The sequence below is a fragment of the Coregonus clupeaformis genome, chromosome 7, assembly GCF_020615455.1.
Source record: "Coregonus clupeaformis isolate EN_2021a chromosome 7, ASM2061545v1, whole genome shotgun sequence".
Classification (NCBI taxonomy): Eukaryota; Metazoa; Chordata; class Actinopteri; order Salmoniformes; family Salmonidae; genus Coregonus; species Coregonus clupeaformis.
The window spans coordinates 29141642-29152950 of record NC_059198.1 but is presented as its reverse complement, the minus strand read 5'-3'; the positions used below and the strand labels follow the sequence as shown (position 1 = coordinate 29152950).

The window sequence follows — 11309 nt, the reverse complement described above, 5'->3', positions numbered from 1 at the left end:
TAAGTCCCTCCTGTAGCTCAGTTGGTAGAGCATGGCGCTTGCAACGCCAGGGTTGTGGGATCGATACCCACGGGGGGCCAGTATGAAAAAAATGTATGAAAAATGTATGCACTCACTAACTGTAAGTCGCTCTGGATAAGAGCGTCTGCAAAATGACTAAACAAAAAACAAAACAAAAAAAGGGGGATCGATCAACTTCACGTTTATCGGCTTCCGCCCAGCACCTAAGATGAAATGAGAACGCTTTAGTTAGTCAGTAAAAACAAAAGTATCAGAGTTTTCAATATATTTCCTAAAATGGAATAATGGACCACTGACCATTGTTTCCTCTACGAATAACATTGCTTTATTAACTAATGTCTTCACATTTAATTTAGATATTTGTGCTATAGTTTGTTTATGTGTTGGTATTTTCCCTTCTGAAGTACTGAATTCCAAGATAATTACGTCAACTTTCCAGGAAACTAGGGTGTGGCGTGGGGTGGCGCACGGCCGTACGTGCGGGGAGGTGCTATAAAGGGTTGTTTTCCACTTTGCAAGCTAAACAATCTCCATTTTGTGAGAGCATTTCAGCCGACTAAAGCGTCGTCCCCGTGAAAAGGAAGATTCAAAGAACAATTAAAAACACAAATTAAGCCAACCAGTCGATCGCTAACCAGTTATTATCCGAAAGGAAAGGAAATCTTATCGTATGTCCGCTATCCAGAACCTCCAAACTTTCGGTAAGACATTTCAACCATCTCAGCTACCGCGGGGTCGAAAAAGTGGGGGAAGGGTGATTGCTAACGTTAGCTAGCATTTGCAAACATCTTGACGACGTTCCAACTAAATATAACGTTTTGATTTTAATATGTTCTTGAAACATATGGCTAGTTATATCGAGATCATTCCCTTCCTAATGGAAATGTTATATTAAGGTTAACGTTAACCAACATCCATCAGACTTCAACTAGGCCGAAGTTCATTTCCTTGTTTAGGCCCCAACTGATTTGTAGCCGGTATAACAAACTAGTCTATTGTGGAAACATTAATCAATGTACAATACCGATTCTGGAGAATAACTAGTTTGTGTGTTTCTGGCACGGTAACTATAAACAATGGACCGAATATAAATCTAGCTTTTTGCCCCAATTTGTTTGAAATACGACTGCCGGGAAGGCCTTTGGGGGGAAACGTAAACTATATTTTAAGGTAAATGGCCAGATCCCATAATATAGCCCCGCTAAAATGTGTGCTTCTCCAACATTCATGACTTCCCAAATTTCGGCATGTTTTGCCGGAATGATTGGGTATCTGGACTGGGGCATTTTGCTTTCTCCCATGTCACTAATCTCAATATTATGGATAAATTAAGGTCTGCGCAGATTAGCCACCCAATCTTGGTGGGACTTTTTGTCATTGACTTATTTATTTATTTTTTATTTTAATTTCCTATGTAAATTGCTGACCAGCATCTGCGCAGGGTTTTGCTTGTGCCTGAGCCTCGTGGATAAGACGTTACGTCACCAGTTCATCGGCCTGGATCTTTTGTTAGCTAGGGCAAACAAAACACTGCCATTTTAGCTATCACTTTAGGTTGCTTGCTTGTATTTTTTAGATATGTATGTTTTGAATTATATTGTGTGATTTGTCTTTAAATGGTATTGTTCCCGTGTAGCTCAGTTGGTAGGGCATGGCACTTGCAACGCCAGGGTTGTGGGTTTGATTCCCACAGGGGCCAGCTCTGGATAAGAGCGTCTGCTAAATGACTAAAATGTTAATCCCACAGACCCCTTTGCTGATGCAACTAAGGGTAATGACAGGCTCCCATCTGGGACTGACGACTACATCCACATAAGAATCCAGCAGCGTAACGGCAGGAAGACTCTGACCACGGTCCAGGGCATAGCCATCGACTATGATAAGAAGAAGCTAGTCAAGGCCTTTAAGAAGGTATGTTATGGCAGGGAGTTGAGACACAGACACTAGCTGGTATACTAAGAAAGATCCATGTTTTGTTCTACAGGCCTTTTGACTAGTTCTGCTTTGTCAACAGAAATTTGCCTGCAATGGGACAGTGATTGAGCACCCAGAGTATGGTGAAGTGATTCAGCTGCAAGGTGACCAGCGCAAGAATATCTGCACATTTCTAATTGAGGTAGGTTTGACTCCTGTCCCTGCTATAGCACATTGCACCCAACATATACTCCACACTTGTGTGTACTAAGTGGTCATCTGTCATGGCCCCTACAGAAGGCTCCCATAGAAAAGCGCCTGTTTGTGAACAGTCCAGCTGCGATGGTAATAAATGTTTTGTGACTGGAGTGCAAAGTTCCTTTGTGTAATTTCGCTTCGCTTCCCCCATTTCCAGATTGGCCTGGCTAAAGAGGAGCAGCTCAAGGTCCACGGATTCTAGAAGCTCTCAGCAGCCCCCTCTCCCCTGGTCCTGATACTCCCTCCCCCCTTGCTGCAATCACCGCAGCCGCTTTAAGCTAATGATGAATACCTCTGAATTGACTCTTTACTACCAGTTTAACTTCCCCTCATACGGGAGCAGTCCAGTACAAACATGGACAAACGGTTCGACAGATGCGGGATGAGTGGTTTTGTCATTACATTTTTTTCGTTTGCCATGTGACGGGCACAATTCCATGTAACTATTTTTGTTTTGTACAAGTTTCAATAAAATGATCAACCGCCAGAAGCGGAATCCTGTTGTGGTGGTGCGGGATTTGGGGGTATTAGGGTGGTTCAGTTTGGGGAGAAGCCCTCAACTGCAGTTCCAATGTGTTGTGGGGCTGCCTGCTTCAAGGTTAGAGTGCGGCTGAAGTTCTAACCGTCGAAGCCCCGTCTACAAGATTGTGCTTCTTCCTTTAAAAAAAGTCAATGATTATATGCAGGATTTTGTAAAGCTGTAATACTACTTAGATTTTATTTTAACTGGAATTTTAAAGTACTAATCTGCCTGGTTCTGATGACTGGTGTTATGGATGAGATTAGTTTAAAGCCATGGTAGTATTGACGCTGAGCTACTGACCTGAAAATGGAGTGGGGGAAGAACTGTTTTTAAAATTCCAAATTTTATTCAATAAATATTAAATTGATATCTCGTTTCATGGGGTACAATTATTTTATCTTAATAGCGGTGTTTGCACAATACATGCAAAATGAAGGGACCATACCAATATCTTGATTTACTTGTGACAATTTGGTCAATATTGATGATAAAAAGCCAACTGAAACTGCTTATTCTACAGGACCTGGTGTATTGCTGTAGAGACTAGGGCAGTACATTGAAGAGTGTCTTGTCATACTAGTGCTGATGGCCGTTTTTACTTTCAATGATTGTGATGACCTTTGAATGCACTGACTGTCTCTGGATAAGAGCTTCTGCTAAATGTAAAATAGAAAAGCAGTATGGGCTGGAAGTGAACTGCCACAGGTTCAGCCAGCATCTTGACCTAGGTTGGGAGAACAATCTGGCTGTTCATGCAGGCTCAGGTCTTGTCCCCAGCTCCTATTTTGGCTTGTGTCAGTTGGAAATACTCTAGTGCTGCATGGAATTATTTTATCTCTGGCTGTGCAGATACCATCACTTCATTTGATGCTATCTAACAAGTCTACAATCTACCCAATCTGTCTCTACCTTGCACCACATGGGGAATTCCTATGATAGAGTACCAGCCAAGCCAGTTATTCTATTGGTTATCACTGCTTTAAATCAACCATTTGTTTTGTGCATCTGTTTTCTCATAGTACTTTCATGTCTTTATTTCATTTTTTACAATGGGAAGACCCAAGGGAGACATTTTGGACCAGGTGTTTTTCATGATTTAGGCCTTTAATGTTTTATGTGTAAAGAAAACAGTTGTCACATTGAGAAAAAATCCTAGTGGAGTAGTATCAAACACTGCACACAATTTGGTAAATAGTCAACGCTATATTTCTGTCTTTATGTGAGGCAGTTTGACGCAGCTCAAATAAACCAAACCAAGGTACTGTTAAACTATGCATTCTCACTAGGGGGCACTATAACTGCAGAGTTTCAATCTTTTTTTAAATATACTTTTATCAATGCACACACAGGGACATTGTTTTCTCTTGTCTTGAGAGTGTGTGGTGTTTGATGGACACAGTGTCTGTATAAGGGTGAGTCTGACATGCTGCCAAGCTTTAATGTGAGTCAACTTGGTTATTCATTTTCATGAGAAAACTGAAGGGCAAAACTCAGTGGTTAACCATAGGTTTTTGTAGCCTTCTCTATCAGCCTCAGTACTCTGTGTTACAAATTGTTTTGAGTTGCTGTAATTTCCCAATTTCCCCTATCCATATCTCTGCTTTGGGTTTCGCATTTTCTACATTTAGTCAAATAGCAGACTCCAGGGCCTTTCCAGTGTATTATGCTGCGTTCGTAACCAAGTGGTAGGTGGGAATTCATTCGTTCGAAAGTCATAAATACCAGTTGGATGCATTCACGCGCTTTGAACTAGTTGAGAAACGCAGATTGGCTAATGGCCAACAAGCTGTGTAAATCATAAACTAAAAGTACAGCCATCTCACTTGTAAACAAATTATAGTGTTAAAAAAACATGAATACGTTAATTTTTATAAATAATGTTTTGTTGCATTTGCCAAAAATGCTGTTATCGAGGTCATTTCCTTAGTAGGTGATGTCAGAGGTCAGCATGTGGGAGAAGTGGGAGCTCAGGATGATGTACGAGTTCCCACTAGTAATTGTTGGAGGGTCATTCAAGTAGATTTTTCCCAGTCGTACAGTATGTGGTAAATTCCCACTTCCCACTTGGTTACGAACACAGCGTTGGAGAAGGAAGAGGGCTATTCCACAGTAACAGAGTGACGCCGATACTCACTTTTTCACTTAAAAATGTATAACAAGTGTAGTATATGATGAATTGTGGCAATTACTGCTGTCAACAAAGAGTCCGTTATGCTGCATCATGTTAGAAGTTTTATTCATACCACGAGGTTACAGCATAAATTACAGACACGCGTTGTCCGGAGAACGACTCGCCAGATTGTTATGCTCGTTCTAACGTCTCACCGTTTAACCCCTATTTATAAACACTGCTGCCCCCTCTTCTGGCCAATCACCAGTCTCCCCTGTCTACAACCCACCCCCTGTCTGTGGTATGTGGTATTACACCTAAAACATTCCCTCTTGATACTACCATAAACAACATTCTATTTCTTCATGAAAAACATTTAACAAAGGCATAATCTTCAGATACTATATTCCCCCCTTTCGAGACAACCCAAACGTCTCGAAACCAAACAGAATAGGATTATGACTAGTAACCATTTATCTCCTTGAGTATCTTTAACATTAAACCAAACACATTCTCCTCTAGAGTGTAAATACCTTTCTATGAAATACCTGTTTATGAAGTGTGAATACATTACTATGACATATGAAGAAATCTCTATGGAGTGTAAGAGCGAAAAACTGTCCAGCAGCCATCCATCCATATCAATCAAGACAGTAAAATTCTCTCACGGTCCCTCTGCCCCAGGCAACCACCGTCGGTACTCCAGATAACCCCATAACTCATGTAAATGCATTTGAAAGTATGATGCCACTAAATACACATGTAAACAAAATCCTATCCATAAATATCCATTGTACAACTGGTCAACCCATCGAATCGTACAATGAATCTCTCCCTTCCTAGACCTTCTGTCCCTAACCCCATCGAAATAAACAAAAGCATCTAAGTTCCTCATCTGCATTCAATAACATCAAACATCATTCTACTAAAATCAATACCTAAGAATATGACACAATTATGTATTACACATCAAATATGTCTATATTTCATTGCAGACACTGGAATATAGTCCACTACACTTCATCTCCCCTGTAGTGTCCTCTTCCAATGGACTTGTTGATGATGGAATCAGCCACACCCTCCTTGTTTCCTCTCCTCCAGTCATATTGTCCCTTCATATTGTCTTTGTTTGAGTATTCCAATCTCCACATGTTCTCCCAAATGCTTCTGGAATGACAAGAAAATAAACGACCAAACAGTATCTTTTGCAAAACCACATTTTCAAATTAAACCTCAACATCAATTTAAGACCTATAAATGATGTATGAATCACATTAACCTATCCCCCCCTTTGATTCATAAATCATACCAAAAATCATACTAATATTGAAAAAAAACAACTTGAAAAATCATCAAATAATCCAAAATGATATTTATCCATCAGTAGGCCACTTGTCCCTCTTCGTCCAGATCCGGAACAGTCAACAATGGCATCTGAGTGTTGCCTCCAGGCACCACTCCTCCAACCTATCTCAATATCATAACTTTCTCAACGGTCAGTAACATATTACACAGTGCCTTAAAATGTACCCCATCACTGCCCCCTACTGGCCTAACTGATTTTGCATCCAAATGCAACGCTGATATTTTCCAAATGTTACACCATACCATGGAAGAAGTCCCCCCTTCTCCCTTAGACTCATTCTCCAATGGTAGGCTTGAAGACTATAACATGTAGCCATGTCACCCTTTTAACCCTAGATTTAGCTGTGTCCGGTGCTAGCTCTCTTTTAATAGTAAAAGCCTCATATGGAAGCTTCAACGTTGACACATACCCAAATCCTATCCCTTCATAGGGTAAAAATATATATACTTTATCATCACAAACCCACCAAATATCTCTAAAATTCCCAATAGTCACATTGTCAGTCAAAAGCTAATCATTTAACCATCAAAGTCCTGCTTTTCTACTACCTGGTACATAAAAATTACACTATATTTGTCATCTCTAACCTTATGTTCATGCTTATCCAAAGTTATCATATAACATCCCAATATGATATTCCCATAAACATACCCTTAACTCATATGTTTTATTATAACAACAATAACTTTTAGCACTCAATGTTTCACCTGAATATTTCAGGTTTCCACTGTTACCTGACTTTACTTTCCATCTACCAATTCCCATAGGGTAATCCATTTACCCAAGAACACTTAAACCCTACTGTTCTGACAACTACATTATTTTATCGGTCAATGACTGTTGCCGACACCACAGTCATGACAAAGCATAACCCTGACCCAGACCCGCTAGAGGCTGCGCAACCATCCAACACGTCCTGGGCTGGCATCCCCAACAGACATCAACCCTCAAGATTCCTCACTGATTCTTACAGAATGAGTTAATCTATCTCTAATTTCCACAACAGAGAAACGAGCAGCACTGATCAGATGCCCCCCCCCTCTGTCATCAAAATCAAAAGACCTCATCCTGCAGCCTCCATGATGAATCTCTCTTCTCCATTTCAGATTAATCTATATTGCTCTCTCTCTGCCCTCCTATTTTCCATAACCTCCTGAGTCCCTCTTGCTACCTCTAATTTCAGAAAAGTTGTCGTCCTCCTTATTACATTTGCTATTACCATCGTATCATTAATCCCTTCCCAAAGTTACCATTAACATTGTTGATTTAGTTGATGAATTAAAACCCTTAATTCCCTCTAGTGGGAAACTACCAACATCCTATTCGATTATTCCCTGTTGGAGTGACTACTGTAATAAACTTATCCTTAACTCCCTCTGTGACTGTGGAAAGTTTTACAGACTTCAAATCTTCCATTATAAGCATCACCTTACAAATTACATAGCCCTTTAACCAATAATTCTTAACCAAAACACATTTTAATGCTTTCACTAGATAAGTACACATATTCTCCCTGATCTTTATCTGTAACCTTACGCAAAATAATCCCTTATTTGAGTAGGTGCAACAGCTCCTACTTCTGATCCTGCTAACAATACTTATCCTCCCTAATTATCTCTCTCTCTCTCTCTGTGAAAGAAACGTCATCATCCTAAATGGCATATTATAATTATTATTCTCCTAACCCTCATAACAGTATTTTCCCCCTATAATTGATGCTGGACCCTTAATCAAATGCGCTATATTTATGGCTTTAATAACTATCAATGTTGAAAGAGTTAAATTACTTCTCACTGTTGTTTTAATAGACTCACGTGGTGATGTCATTATTGTTACTACTTCATCCCAAAGCTCTGAACTCTTTACTTGTACTTCCATCCATCCCCACTAGTGTCACGTTTTCCCCAAATCTCAGTCCTATCTCTAAATCCCTGACTTTCAAACTTTTGATTACACAAAATACACCTATAATGACCTTGATCTCCCTGCTGGAAACTGTAAATATAGATACTCAATCACCCTCAAATCATTCAGCAACACATACTTTCTCAATGCATCTGCTCCTAACCGATTTAAACTCCTACCATATCTTCCCACTAAACTTTAAAATGTCCTTCCTCACTGTTCTCTCTCTGTCTTACTACTAACTTTGAAACTTAGCTTACTGTCTCAGAGTTCCTTCACCCCTAGTTCTCCTAACTTATTTTAATCTAATCTTTCCTCTCATAACATTTAAAACCCTTTCCCCTGATTTATTGACAAAATCTCTTACCACCAAATTTTTGGAATATGTGATTGGGAAAGTTCCCCACCTGCTTCTGACTCATTACACACAGACTTGGCAAATGACTAAACACCTTTTAGCCTAACCTCAAATCTCTTAGTGTAAGAATGTAACCCAAAATAACAGTCACCCCTATTAAGTTTATTTTCCCCAGACAGATTGTCTAACAGGCAATCTAATACATTATCATCCTTCCTATGATATTATCTTTTAAGCAAATGATTCCCAAAACCCCCACTTCTTAAAATATTCCACCAGACAGTCAGTCGTCCAGTGTGTCTCTGATTGAACCCTTCAATTTAAACCATGCATCTCTTCCCACAATATCCTTGATATATTGTCCTAATATTAGTATGTCTATTGTAATTCCTATTTGACTTCTATAGCAGAGCTCAATTGATTCCCGAAGAGTAAACTGTTTTACTACTTCCAATCCCTATCCTAACCTAATTAGTTTATTTTACAGAGTGGATATGGATAACCTCTTTAGGCTGAACCCAGATAAGTTTTTCCCCTATTCACTATCACTTCTAATAGTCGGTTGTTTTTACTTTTAGCTATTTTCTCTTCTTCTCTAATCGATGCTATCAGCTGATACCCCCCTTCTGGATATTCTAAACACTCTAGAATATTTAGTGTTCACCTGGAGAACAGGTGATCTTGAATTGCCCCTGTATCTTCCTTAAAAATGTTCTCTTGTTTCCTCCTGACTTGTTGCTGTGGATAGGGAACATCTGGTACCCCCCTTTGGCTGGTACAATTGCATTTGATATTGTTCAGTTGAAGCTGTGACAGTGATTGTTGATTTGGTTCACTCTGATTCTTCATACTTTTCTTCTTCTCCACCACCAGTTATAAGTTGTATTTGATTGAGTTTTCTTCGTCCGGTTCTTCTCGTTGTGGACCTATCAGTATTCTTCCAAAGGTTATCTTCTAAGTTCTGTTCTTGAAATATCATCTTCCATCATCTTATTACTTTTCTTCAGCATCTTTGCCTCAATGTATTCTTCTTCTCCTCCAATTCTTGGGATTAAAAATGTTCTCCGCAGGTTCTCCTTGTCTCTTCTGTATCTTCAGCGTCTCGAGCTGTTCCTCTAGCTCCCTTTACCTCTCCCAAAGTTGTCTCTTCCTCCAGGCCTGATACGCCTTGGTCTATATCTCCTATTTCTTCTTTGCCAGTCATTGTAGGATAAAATCCTCTTGAACATACAACACCTTTAATCTCCAAATCTTCATCACTTTCTTCATCAGAACTCGAATCTCTTGTCTCCTTCTTCGTTCAACTTTCATCAGAGATCAAGTCTCCAGTATCCTTCTTTCCTCTCTTGCCACTTCCTTCTGATCACAGAGTCACCTCCACCCATGGCCTCTCATCAATCACTCTCATCGTCATCATCCTCATCTCCTTAAGTTCCCAGACATCTCGGTTTTCTTCCGTCTTCTGGATTCATCTTCATCGTTGTTTTTACTCGTATTCGTCTTCATCTCTGATGCCATAATCACCCTGCTGGATGATGTCTTTCTGCTGAATCCATATGTGAGAAAGGTGTACTAACATCTGCCATTAGTCTCTCCTAACACTACTCTAACCCTACTTTGATCAAAAATGACTATTTTAATCAATTTTCCCCTATATCAAGCCCTTTATATTCCTTTATTGTGAACTATCCTATTTTAGACTATATAAGTTATATAAGCTTCCCCCCTGTAATTCTTAATATAACCTAAACAAATCCATTAACCATCCTGAATAATTAACCCCAATTCCTATTCCTATGTCACCAATATCAATTAGTGTTGGCTATCTTACCACAACCCATCAAATGCAAGTAAATGCAAGTTAGTCATCTTCAGACTAAAATACCCATAAACAAAGCCTTCTAACCTTACAACCCTTCAATACTCCAATTCCCATAACCCCTTGTTTCTTCCTATGATATAAACCCCAAGTATCATAATTGCAAAATAATGTCAGTACCTGATTTCCAATCGAACTGTAATCCAGCCCAGTGATGCACATAGCCTCCAAAATGTAACTTTTATTGAAATAGAATTTGCCAAGCCCATGTAAACTCGTCATAACATCACATATTCTGTTAGGGAAAGATTTTGTAACCATAATCAGTACCAAAACCTTTTTGACTTGATCCTCTGCCACGTGTCGTGACGTGCACGTCCTCTCTCTCTCTCCTCTGCTCTCGTCTGTCGTCTAGTCCTATTGCTCCTCTCATATGACAGAAGAACATACACAGAAAAAGACTTTAGTAGTTAATGCAATCACTGAGTATTTCCAACCATTCAATATTCATTCGTTCTACCTTATTCCCTCTAAGACTAAACTCAAAACTAACTAAAACGCTCAAAAACATTTATTTTTATTCGTTATTTAATTATTTAATTCACTCTAAGACTAATCCGTTACCATATATTTAATTTATAAATTCAATAGGTACCCAAACAAGTTTCATCTTAACCCCCACCGTTTAAACTAGAATCATCGTGTTAACCTTTCTCCTGGTGCCTATCTGTTCCGTCGTCTGTGTTCCTCTGTCTCCCCCTGCAGTTTAACCAATGTGTTGTTTTTACAGAATTCCACGCATGCGCAAATATCATTTTAACCTCATAGATCGCTCCAAAACATTTCATTTAATTTTAATCGTCTTTCAAATCCATGCATTATACTTAGTCAACATATATTCAATTTATAAATTTACTACATCTCTACAAAGAGTTTAACGTTCACATAACAGTTACTTTAACAATTTTAAAAGATTCATGTCCACCTTCCCTCTCGGTAGCTATTAAACCCCTGCAAGAAACCCCAAAGATAGGA

The 11309-nt window shown here is 39.3% G+C and overlaps 1 protein-coding gene across 1 annotated transcript; it reads left to right on the top strand.

The window, feature by feature from the left end:
• The first annotated feature begins 513 nt into the window (after positions 1-513).
• Positions 514-3085, top strand: LOC121569653 (eukaryotic translation initiation factor 1). Its single transcript, XM_041880790.1, has 4 exons — positions 514-722; positions 1769-1932; positions 2036-2137; positions 2351-3085. Exons 1-4 carry the CDS (start codon positions 692-694, stop codon positions 2393-2395), a joined length of 342 nt encoding a protein of 113 aa, XP_041736724.1. The 5' UTR covers positions 514-691; the 3' UTR covers positions 2396-3085.
• The last annotated feature ends 8224 nt before the right edge of the window (positions 3086-11309 follow it).

What these genes read in the sequence shown, in the direction of transcription:
- LOC121569653 (XM_041880790.1), top strand. Translation starts at nt 692, where the DNA reads ATGTCCGCTATCCAGAACCTCCAAACTTTCG. An exon ending in CCAGAACCTCCAAACTTTCG is followed by an intron (nt 723 to 1,768) that starts GTAAGACATTTC and finishes TTAATCCCACAG; the next exon opens with ACCCCTTTGCTGATGCAACT. An exon ending in TAGTCAAGGCCTTTAAGAAG is followed by an intron (nt 1,933 to 2,035) that starts GTATGTTATGGC and finishes CTTTGTCAACAG; the next exon opens with AAATTTGCCTGCAATGGGAC.